This window comes from Salmo salar, chromosome ssa15, assembly GCF_905237065.1.
Source record: "Salmo salar chromosome ssa15, Ssal_v3.1, whole genome shotgun sequence".
Classification (NCBI taxonomy): domain Eukaryota; kingdom Metazoa; phylum Chordata; class Actinopteri; order Salmoniformes; family Salmonidae; genus Salmo; species Salmo salar.
The window spans coordinates 85,868,805-85,881,158 of NC_059456.1; the positions used below are offsets into that span (position 1 = coordinate 85,868,805).

The 12,354-nt window shown below is 42.0% G+C and overlaps 1 protein-coding gene across 6 annotated transcripts in view; it reads left to right on the top strand.

The window, feature by feature from the left end:
* The window catches only part of LOC106572392 (calmodulin-binding transcription activator 1), a 600,679-nt gene that overhangs the window by 328,974 nt on the left and 259,351 nt on the right, over positions 1-12,354 (top strand). For all 6 annotated transcript variants that reach the window (XM_045696195.1, XM_014146507.2, XM_014146505.2 and 3 more), the window contains one exon: positions 1,594-1,729. In XM_045696195.1, coding sequence (XP_045552151.1) covers positions 1,594-1,729 — 136 coding nt within the window. The remainder of the gene's footprint in view (positions 1-1,593; positions 1,730-12,354) is intronic.

Here is a 12,354-nt window from a genome sequence, read left to right on the forward strand (position 1 = left end):
TTGCAAAAATGTCAAAACTTTTTGTTGCTTTGTCATTATGGGGTTTTGTGTGTAGATAGATGAGGGAATTTTTTTGTTGTTGATACATTTTAGAATAAGGCTGTAACGTAACAAAATGTGTAAAATATCAAGGTGTCTGAATACTTTCCAAATGCACTATATAGCCAAGTTATTAGTCATTGTGTATTATTACTTTTCTTATTATTCCGTTTTATTATGTAATAGTTTTCTATTCGTTCTCTAGTTTGTTTCTCTCTACATGGTTGGGACGGCCCCGTAAGTAAGCATTTCACTGTTAGTCTACACCTGTTGTTTACCATGCACGAGACAAATAAAAGGAGTCTTTCCCATTCATTGTGGAAGCAGGCACCCTACACTATACACGTCAACTACCACAGCAAGTGAAATCACTGCAACACTTAACAAAGAGCTGCAGTCAGTTTCAGAACGGGTGGCAAGAAATAAGCTCGTCCTAAATATTTCAAAAACTAAAAGCATTGTATTTGGGACAAATCCTTCACTAAACCCTAAACCTCAACAAAATCCTGTAATGAATAATGTGGAAATTGAGCAAGTTGAGGAGACTAAACTGCTTGGAGTAACCCTGGATTGTAAACTGTCATGGTCAAAACCTATTGATTCAACAGTAGCCAAGATGGGGAGAAGTCTGTCCATAATAAAGCCCTGCTCTGCTTTCTTAGCAACGTGTGTGTACAGAATGTATAAGAATTCTAGATAAAGAGTGTTAGGTACAGCCAAGCTGTATACTTCTATCTGTTAATGGTTTAACATTGTACTCCAAATGCCCCGTCTGACAAATAAAACTGGAAAAGCATATTATCAATAGTTACATAATATCATTATACTGTATCTTTATTAAGCAACAGGCTGTGTTCTGTTTGAGGGAGGATGAATTATGAATAGAATATGAGGGAAGATCTCTTCTTCCCCCAAGGGACCACACACACCACAAATCATTTCACTGGATGAATGAGAGATAAGAAAGCTGCCTCAGCCTTTATATTTTACACACACACACACACACACACACACACACACACACACACACACACACACACACTAATTTCACTGGATAAATGAGATATAAGAAAGCTGCCTCAGCCTTTATATACACACACACACACACACACACACACACACACAACACACACACACACACACACACACACACACACACACACACACACACACACACACGCATGCATGCAGGCACACACACATACACCAGTTCTATATGTAATTTACTTTGTGGTAGAAGTGTCACTTTCACTGCCAACGCACAGTGTTCATTGGGAGAAATGTATGCTGAAAATGTGTTTTGTTCATTGTCAAACTGTGCATAGGAACGCAGAGAAACCCAATAAAGACGTTTTGTCATCTAAAGTCACTAGTGCATTTCTGTCTTGCAGTAGATGTACTGTATGTCAAGACTCTTTGTACATCTCTAAAATGAGTCCCACAGCAGAAACTTTAACAAACAATTCTCTCTCTCTCTCTCTCTCTCTCTCTCTCTCTCTCTCTCTCTCTCTCTCTCTCTCTCTCTCCCTCTCTCTCTCTCTCTGTGTGATCCAGGCCACAGAATGGTTCAATGATCTTGTACAACAGGAAGAAGGTGAAGTACAGAAAGGATGGCTACTGCTGGAAGAAGAGGAAAGATGGGAAGACCACGCGGGAGGATCACATGAAGCTCAAAGTCCAAGGAGTGGAGGTAAGGAACGGGGGAGGGAAGAAGAGATGGAGGGATGGATGGGACCTGGCCCGACCTGGACAAGACAATCCAGGCTGACACTACGTTGTCTTCCCCTGGCTGTAAGAGAGAGAGCCAGGTACATGCTGAAGTTGGGTCCTAGCCTTGCTATCTCCCAAGAGCCACGCAGAGCGGGGAAACAATGCAGCACAACAATAGTTGTTCCCTGGGAAGGCAGCGGAGTGGAACCGATTGTTTGTACCTTATTAAGGGGCTGGATGTTGCCTTTGCTCCACAGAGACTACATTAATCTTCTCTCCTCCCTCACTAGCTAGTAAACACCATGCTGAGCCCGACCCTGCATCGTGCCCCCCTCCTCACTCCCCTCCATGCCACCTCGCCCCCTAACCAGCAGGCACAACGCAGGCCTAGTCCCAATCCGGTTCACCCTGGCCCAGCCTGGGTTAGTGGTGCAGAGCTGGCATGCTGGTTGATTTATCAGCAGTCACAGACATGAAAAGGAGCGGCTCCCACGATCCTAGGGCCAGACTCCACTCACTTTGTTTTGTATACTGCTGAATTTGTAGTTTTGTGGTTTTGTTTCTCTGGCCTGCTTAGACTTAGGCATTGGTGCCAGGGACACAGGAGTGTGGATGGGTAGAAGCTGTCCACATAGGGCTCTGCTCTGTGTTTGTTCTGCTCTACAGGACTGTCACTCAGGGGAAATAACTCAATGTTGTCTGTGTCTGCGCGTGCAATGATAACTTGGTCTGGACATTCGTTTTTTCCCCATATTGTCTGACAGTTGTTTAAACAAGTATTAATGTCACTCTTTGTGAGAATGCTAAGCCTACATGTAAGATAGAATTCTGCCTGCGGCGCTCAGTTCAGGAATTAGTTCTTTGTGATCTGAAAGTCAAATACTTATATGTCAAACACATCTAGTCTGATTTGCTGTTTTGGTACATATGCAATAATCTCACTGTGGATTCAGACTCATTTTAACCCCTTGCATATGCCTGGGCTGGAGAACACGTCATTAGTGAGGTTACACTTTAGATGGAGGTCACAATATGCAGATAAAGCATGTGACTCAAAAACACACCTCTTTCTGGAGTAACACTGTTCATAATGCTTCCTGTGTGTGTGAGAGATGGTTGAGTAGAGGACACTACTCCTCTGACAGCTCTCCCTGGGATTTCCTATGGAAAACTGCTTCAGGCTAATTGGTGTGGGCAGAGGAGGCATCTCCAGGAGTGAAGATCAGCTAGAGACGTATTCAGGCTGTAGAACCACAGGGAACATAGCTTCAACAACATGTCAACATGTACAGAGGACACCATGTACGTGTGATACCTCCCAGGCATGTTTGACCTGAGTCATGGTGTGTGTGTGTGTGTGTGTGTGTGTGTGTGTGTGTGTGTGTGTGTGTGTGTGTGTGTGTGTGTGTGTGTGCGCATGTGTGTGCGCATGTGTGTGCGCATGTGTGTGCGCATTTGTGCGAGCGTATGTGTGTGCATGAGTCAGTGCATCCGTGTACACGTGTGACCCCGTGCAGTCCCCTGACAGACAGAGAGGATGGGTGATCCATCAAATGCTCTACAGCCCTGGACAGAACAGGACAGGATCTGTGATCCATCAGTCCTCTACAGCCCTGTTCACTGTAAACACAAATAAATGGCCTGACCTTAGCTTTCAGCACTGGGACAGGACAGTACAAGTACAGTATAGTACAGTACAGGGTTTCCTAAAGTTGGCCCTGGCCCCCCTGGGTGCAGGTATTGGTATTTGACCTAGCACTATACAGTTCATTTAAATAACCAACTCATCATCAAGCTTTGATTATTTGAATCAGCTGTGTAGAACGGGTTCTACATGGAACTCAAAGGGTTCTTCTACCTGGAACCAAAAAGGGACAGCCGAAGAACCCTTTTGGAACCCTTTTTTCTAAGGGTGACCAGGGTTTCCTAAGGAACTAAAAAGGGTTCCTTAAAGGGTTCTCCTATGGGGACAGCCAAAGAACCATTTTAGGTTCTAGATAGCACCTATTTTTCTGAGAGTGTATGGTACAGATAGGGCAGGAATCCAGGGGAGAATGTGCAGCAGGGAATGGCTCAAACTCAGCCATTCTGGTTAGATTAGTTATTTATACACCACTCACACCGGATGTATTTTTCTTATAGGTCCCCAAAGATTAACTCCTGTAAAATTAATCCTTGTAAGTCACAAATAACAGCTAGCTGTAAAAGTTGACTGCTACATTATTTCAGACCATTGAACCTTATTGGGATGACAGTAGTGCTCAGAGAGGCAGAGCGGAAAGACGGGGAAAAACTCGACTACTGTAATGTTGTACACACACTTAGTACACACACACATTGTACACACACACACTTAGTACACACAAACACTTAGTACACACAAACACACACACACACACACAAACAGACAGACAGACAGACAGACAGACAGACAGACAGACAGACAGACAGACAGACAGACAGACAGACAGACAGACAGACAGACAGACAGACAGACAGACAGACAGACAGACAGACAGACAGACAGACAGACAGACAGACAGACAGACAGAGAGTTTAGGACTCTACTATACAGCGGTAGCCTCTGTTCGCTCTTAACATTCTCCTCTCCAGCCAGACAGGGCCTGTTAGAAGCTGGGGTTGTTACACAGGCTTGAGTTAGCGAACAGAGAAGACAAGTGTTGTGTGTGGTTCAGGCTAGTTGTGCTCAGTGGCTCCAGTGAGGAGAGGGGAGAGGAGAGGAGGGGAGGCATGGGCCCAGCAGTGAGGGGCCTTCAGGGGCATGTGAGAGGCAGCGGCGCGCAGCGGGAGTGGATGTCAGCGTGTGAGCGTGCTGCTGTCCTGTCTGCTTCAGAGTGCTGGCTCAGCAGGCCATGTAAACTATGGCTCCCTTCTCTCTCTCTTTCCACCTATCTCTCTCTCACTCTTCCTCTTCTCTCTCTCTCTTCCTCTCTCTCCCCCTTTTCTCTCTCTCTCTCTCTCTCCCTCTCTCTCTCAATCCCTCCCTTTCTCTCTCTGGTCCCTCCCAGTCTCACGACGTCTCTCCCCCCTCAATCCCTCAATCTCTCGCACTTGGTCCCTCCATACTTCTTTCCTCCTACTCTCCTCCCCTCTTCCCCTCCTCCCCTTCAACCTCTCAGCCCCAGTCCAGACGGACAGAACCTTGAGAACTGGACAGTAATGCTCTCTGTTCCCTAGAATTGGAGCACGGGGCATGTTGCGGCATTAGCGCTTAACAGGCCGTGAAATAGCAGCCTGCCTCTCTGACACCACCCCCATCACTCCAGGTGAGCTGGCCAGACGGCGGGATAAATGAGCAACCCCCCTCCCCCACTCATTTACCCAGAATGCATCTGGCTTGGGCACCTGAGGAGAGATGTCAGTCTGTGATAGCTTACCACTCCTCTTAGTTCATCTCTGTTGAGTTCTACTTGTCCTGCTGCTCAGCTCAACTCCTCTATGCCATCTCCCCCCCAAAAAACACTCTTGGTATATCCCAATACTGTTTTGGACATCGGAGGTGGAAATGCAAAAGTGTCATTTCCCATTACTGTTGGCCAGACATGCACCTGAGGTATAGGCCCAATAGAGCAGTTTTTATCATTTCCGCGTAATAGTTAAGAACCTTACTGAACCTTATTATCGTTTCCAATCAAAATGGTAAAAACATAAACAAAAATAGCTTCTTAGCGAGAGCAATTTCTCAAGCAATTACTTTTGTTTTTTACTTCTCTATTTTTTACGTAACACTTATTTTTTCTTTAAACTTCTTAAAGCATTGTTGGTTAAGGGCTTGTAAGTAAACATTTCACTGTAAGGTCTATACCGGTTGTATTTGGCGCATGTGACAAATACATTTTGATTTGAAGCAAGAATTTTTCTAGGACTTTCTGGGAGTGGTCTGACTGGGGAGGGGAAAGCTGAAAACTAGCTGATAGGTTTGGAAATCTCTTTCTTTTTGGTCTACTACAGTTTTTCTCGATTGCTTGAGCATATTTTTCCAAACAGAATTCGCTTTTTCAAAACAATTATCACGCAGACCAAAACTGAAACATGTTGGTCAAAAGGACACATTTAACACTCTCAAAACATTAAATACTTGACAAAAATCAACTACCTCCATCAAAACATACAACTTGTTATCTAATGAAAAGTTATTTCAATCAATCGTTACACAATGGCCCAATAAATACTAAATTTCAATATACCTGTCACGCCCTGAACATAGAGAGCCCTCTGAGTTCTCTATGGTGTTGTAGGTCAGGGCGTGACTAGGGGGTGTTCTAGTCTTTTCATTTCTATGTTGGTGCTCTTGGTATGGTTCCCAATTAGAGGCAGCTGATGTTCGTTGTCTCTAATTGGGGATCATACTTAAGTTCTCCATTGTTCCCACCTGGGTTGTGGGATATTGTTTTGTGTTAGTGTGTTGAGCACTACGACTTCACGGTCGTTGTATGTTGTTTTCTTAGTTTCACTTTAATACAATATTTGGAACTCAAATTACGCTGCGCCTTGGTCCGACCTTTTCTACGAGCGTGACAATACCCTAATATGGTTATCCCTCTTTTATATGTCTGCGTCGTTTGTTGATAATTATAGTGGGCACCATAAAAGGCAAGTAAACATTATCACAGCATGGGCTGTATTCTTTTTCCTGAAATGATTTTACCAAAGATGACCAATGCAGAAAGAACGTCACTTAAGGCTTTATTTGACCTTTTTCTATTTTAACCGAGAGCTGAACAATCTTCCTCGATGGGTCCCTCTACCTCTCCTTTGTCCTTGCCCTCGTCCCCTGACTTGGTTCCTTCTTACACACAGAAACTCAGAGATTACCTCTTTTATGCACGAATAAGGACTGATTGAACAATTGTGCGAAGATGTTTTGCACAGGTGCAGAAGAGGTTCAAATTCATTGGAATAATTTGTATCAGCTGTGACCAAATGTTTGAATTTTGTTTGTCATGATTTACTCAACTGAGTTTTGTGTCTTTTGTAGAGAGTTGTGTTTACTGTTTTGCTCAAAATGTGCTTAGCATTTGCACTGTGAAAGCAATGAGAAATAACTTACAATTTTGTTCTCGTTAGGTTATGGACCTCAGTTTCATTAAAAGTGTCTTTGCAATCAAGAAAAAATATAACTAATTTATGTCTCCAGGCAGGCCAAAATTCCATCCCACCAAAACAGGCTGAAATTTCAGGCGGCCTTTTCAAACAGCTCTTACACTAAAAGGGCATTATCATTTTCACAATGTTATTCCAACCTCATAGTGAGGAAATATATATATAAAACATGAGAAAGTCAAGTTTTTGACTGCACTGGGCCTTTAAAGTATGATGTCATTGAGCGTTTTAAACACAGGTTGAGCATAGCAACAGCATCTCCTGGCTTCTCCCTGTGTAATAGCAGACACGCTCTGGTCTGGTCCAGCCAAGAGGCACAGATTAACATTAACACAGTCCAACTGATCCTACATCCGGTCTTGTCTGGTGAGACTAAAGCCATCACCCACTCACCACCTGTTGGCTTCTAATATGGACTCTTTACCTGCCCCCCACCATCACCTCCCCTCTCCTTATTATTCCAGAGCTTTAGGGTGTTTCACATATATCTGTATGATCCGGATCCTAGAGTGTTTGGTACCCTGATGTGAGCTATAAAGCATGTGTGAATCACAAACAAACCCTGGCTGAAACTAATCCTGGACCTGAATGAGTAGCGGTCCAAGATCCAGGACCAGAGTGCCAGGTATTGTGATGCAGCAGTGTGAGTCACATGGAACTTTTTGCCAGTTGTTAACAAGCTAGCTAGCTTACTAACATAATGTAGAATGTGCGTCTCGCAAATCACATCCTGAAATTGTTATTTTCAGGACTTGTAAAAGCAAAACGTATTTTGTAGATTTTTTTTGTTTTACCTTCATTTAACTAGGCAAGTCAGTTAAGAACAAATTCTTATTTACAATGACAGCCTAGAAAACAGTGGGTTAACTGCCTTGTTCAGGAGCAGAACGATAGATTTTTACCTTGTCAGCTCAGGGATTCAATCTTGCAACATTCCAGTTACTAGTCCAACGCTCTAACCACTAGGCTATCTGCCGCCACAATTCTCAAAAACACTGCAGCAAACCAAACTAGGGAACCTTAATATACTCCCCCAAACACAAATTGATTTCTCTTAAGTGAAGGTGGCAGTGCCTTTGACTAATTTCATTACCACAGGCTAATTATACTGATTGGAATAAACTCTCTTGCTTTGGTGCATGGAAGGCAAGCGCCTCCATATTCTTGGAACTTAATGCCAATCCCGTTCCATTCCCCCTCAACCGCTTCTCTCCCCTCCCATGCCCTAAATAATCAAAGTGGCCTGCTCCTCGCTCCTCCTAACATGTCAGTCCATGTTGAATCTGTCTTAATGCGTGATTTCAGCCGTGCAACTGTGCAATGAAGGAAGCTAATGGAGCATGCTGGTGGCTCAATCGCCTCTGGTCATTGATAATAATGAAGACAAATGTCAAAACGTTAGTTGCTAATGCTGTAATAGAGTGGACGCTGAGCTGGGGTGGATGCAGGGAGCACTGCATGAGGATGGACACGTCTACACCACAACACACCACATCGTGTGCAGTGTATCCCGTATCACATGACCTTGAGGGTCTAGACCAATGATGTTTATAAACCCTGTATTGCTGATGTTATGTTTTGGCCTCGGAAGAAGCAGTCTTCCATAGGAATGAATGGAATTCTACAGTATTTAAATTACATTTTTCAAGGACAAAATGACTTTTATTTAAAAGAACATTGTTGTAGTGGGGACAGTAGCATTAGAACTTTGAAAAATATATACTTTAAGAAAAATGTTTTATTTTGATGTTTAGCTCACATAATATAATTTCAAGGTATGTATTAAGGTGTCTGTAATAGAATAATAAAAACAAATATAGACGTTAGTAAATGCATTTCTATTTCTACCAAGATGGAGGCACAGTGGCTTCAAAACAGCACCCCCGTAAGTCATCTAGTATATATATATAAATCATTGGTCTAGACTAGTTGCTCAGGCTTTGTCTTTGTCAATTTTGTTGAATTTAAATCACTTAGGTAAGACGATTCCAATGTTAATTCGATATTCTACCAACACAAAGAAGAGTTATGTTGTCCAGACTCAATGATGTGGGCTTTGTCTGGTTTTTTTAAATGTTTAGTCACTAAGGTGCTTGTCAATTTCTACCAAGGTGAGAAGAATCCAATGTCCGTTTGGTATTCTACCAACACAAAGGAGGTTTGAATACTCGAGAGAGTGGCTGTTGTTGATTTTAGATCTCTGTATGTATGCTAGTGTGTGTTAAGGAGAAGATAGTTGAGCAGAGGGTGACTGGGTTGGAGACAGTGTGTGTGTTACGTAGCAGTCAGATAGCGATACAGCAGCTGTTATCACCAGATTGCAGGGCCAGATGTGGAGAGATGACAAAACAAACAGGTCTCTCCAGGGTTCTACACAAACTTTTTCCACTGGTGGCACTGGTGCTACCAACTTTGTCAGTTGGTGGCACCAGCACATGATTTGGTCGTACCAAAATGTACCTGCATTCCATACAGAACCAGGCTAATAATGACTAGACATATTTTAAATTAGCATGCCTTTGTGTTCTTACATTGATTTGGATAGATTTACTGTAACAGCAAAGAAAAAAGACTGTTAAAATAAAGTACAAAATGTGTCCTGTTATTTTCTGTGAAATCCTCTAGAGGGTAGAATTTGACAAAAACAACAGTACTTCAAATCAAATAATAATAATAAAGAAAAAAAATATTTGTCACATGCACTAAATACAACAGGTTCTTAACCAACAAGCTCTTAACCAACAATGCAGTTTTTTTTGTTTAAGTATGAAAATATTTGCTAAAAACATTTTTATATTCATGATAATAAACTAAAGTAAAAAAAGGTAACACAATAAAATAACAATAACGAGGCTATATACGGGGGTACTGGTATCGAGTCAATGTGCGGAGTACAGGTTAGCGGAGGTAATTGAGGTAATACAGCAAGTACATGTAGGTAGGGGTAAAGTGACTATACATAGATAATAAACAGCGAGTAGCAGCAGCGTAAAAAAGGGTTCAATGCAAATAATCCAGGTAGACATTTGATTAACTGTTTAGCAGTTTTATGGCTTGGGGGTAGCAGCTGTTATTAAGCAGCCTTTTGGACCTTGACTTGGCGCTCCGGTACCGCTTTCCGTGCGGTAGCAGAGAGAGCAGTCTATGACTTGGGTGGCTGGAGTCTTTGACAATTTTTGGGGCCTTCCTCTGACACAAAGGGAACACGGTTTTTGGTCAATTTCCCGTTTTAAAATATGATACAGTAATCCCTCAATAACTCTTCAACATCTCAAATTGACTAGATTCATTAGTGTGTTTGTGTCTGGAGTGTGCTGTCTATTTAGTTAGCCAGTGCCCACATTATTGTGAAATATTTTGTAATGGAATGCTTTGTATGGAAACCAAGTTGAAGCCAACATTCGATGTTGTCTTGCTTATAGGAACCACACATCGTTTTACTGCAAAAAGTGCAACACCCTTCGATTGAAACGGTGGGAAACAAGCGAAGGTGCATAGGTCTGCATCTCTCTCAAACTGATCAGAAATGAAATCACAGAATCATTTTATTGGAGCAGTAGAATGTCTAAATCGGCTACCATAACTTCAATGACTTTTCAAGAGTTTAGAGGAAAGGTTCGATTTTCAAGGAAGGGTATTCCATGAGGACTGAATTGCACATTATAAATATTCAACCAAAACTTAAAACTTTTTCCTTACCATTCTTGACTTTGCATTTAATGTTAGATAATTTAGGACATCTTTCCCACGCAACACGCTGCGCACTCTCTCTGCCCGACAGATTATTAATAGGCTATATGTGTGTAACACGTGTGTGATAATCTACATAATGAACGAATTGCTTCTGGAATCCATCTGTTTTTTATCAATTATATAGACGAGATTAAAAAGACCATTCTTGCAATATTATTTTCACTGGCCCAAGCGGGCCAATGACGGGAATGTTCGAAGGGTTTGCAAAACTTCCCCTGTATGTCCAGCCCTGACACACACCGATAGGGGCATTCCTTTGCCTCTTCACAAAGTTTGTATATTTTTGGTCAATAGCACATTACCGTTTGAATGAATCATGATGATAGAAAAAAGCTAATTGTGAACTAAAAACGAACGTGACCAGATAAAAAACATGTAATGGCACCCGTGCAACCAATTAAAAATGTGCGTCGCACTGCCAAGTCAAACGGTTGCAAATGCGACTGTTTTGGTCGCAGTATCGAACCCTGACTCTCTCCTTGAAGAAAGTGACACCACACATGACATCACTCTCCCCCTAATCCAACTCAAGTGCAAAATTATGATCAGATAACTACAGGGGCGAAAATCTGATATCAACTTTGGAGGGGACAATTACATGACATTTTCTCAAGAGCAATTCCTGAGGGGGACACCAAAAGTAGTGCTGTAACACATAGCCTACATTGTAATATGGTAAATGTATATTGAGGAACCAAAGAAATAAGGTGTTTGCCATACTCCTAACTACCAGTACCCAAACTACACAACTAATCACAACAGCAATACCATTGCCTTTAACAAATCTTAGTTCAGTCACCAGTTTAAGTTGAGAGTGGGGGTATCCATGGCATTTTCCAATTATGTTCCTATTTTACAAGTCAAAAAAATTGAGAACCTTTCATAATGTTGCCAAACAAAGACTCAACAAACTTACCTGAGACTCCCTGTCTCTGCCAGTCTGTCCCTGCATATCTGTCCCCAACTCTGCTGTCTGTGTGCCATCTGTTGCCTGCTCTGCCTAATGACATCATTGTGAAACATTTCCATTAGAATTTCATTTCTTTCTTATGAACATTTTATCAACTAGTCTTTGAGATATTAGGCTACTAGGGTTCTTACTATGCGTTTTGGTGTATTGAAAAATACTCTGATGTCCGTCTTTTATTTTTCTGACATGTTTCTACCTGGCTGGCTGGCTGGCTACACACACAGTGTGTAGGTTATTTACAGTAGGAGATGGGCTTCTATCATCTTCAATCATTCTATTTGGGCTTTGATCTAAAAGGTAGCTAGCAAATGTGAAACGGATTAAAATGACAAGAGTTGACAGCTGTATGAGTTCACCATTTACATAACATATGCTGCAACCGTTTGTAATTTTAATAGTTTGTTTCATATTGGCTGGCTTCCAACAATAGCTGAATTTGCAAAGCTAGCGAGCACCAATTCAGTTTCAGTGGTGTTTGCTATAATCTTTGCTACCCGGGTTAAATAAAGGTGAAATAAAATAAATAAATAAAAGTTCACTTGCGACAATTTAGCTTTTGCAACGAGACCATTAAATATATTTAAGACAATGGTAGAAGAGAGTGTAGTTCTGTTCAGTTTGGATTTCAGTTTATCGCTAACCTTATCACAGGGACTTTGAAGCACTAACTTACATCATCTGCATGCTGATTCCATCTTTGACGACGCCACATAAATGGAATAGGTACTAGCTAGCTTAATAGTTAATATTTGCGCGCT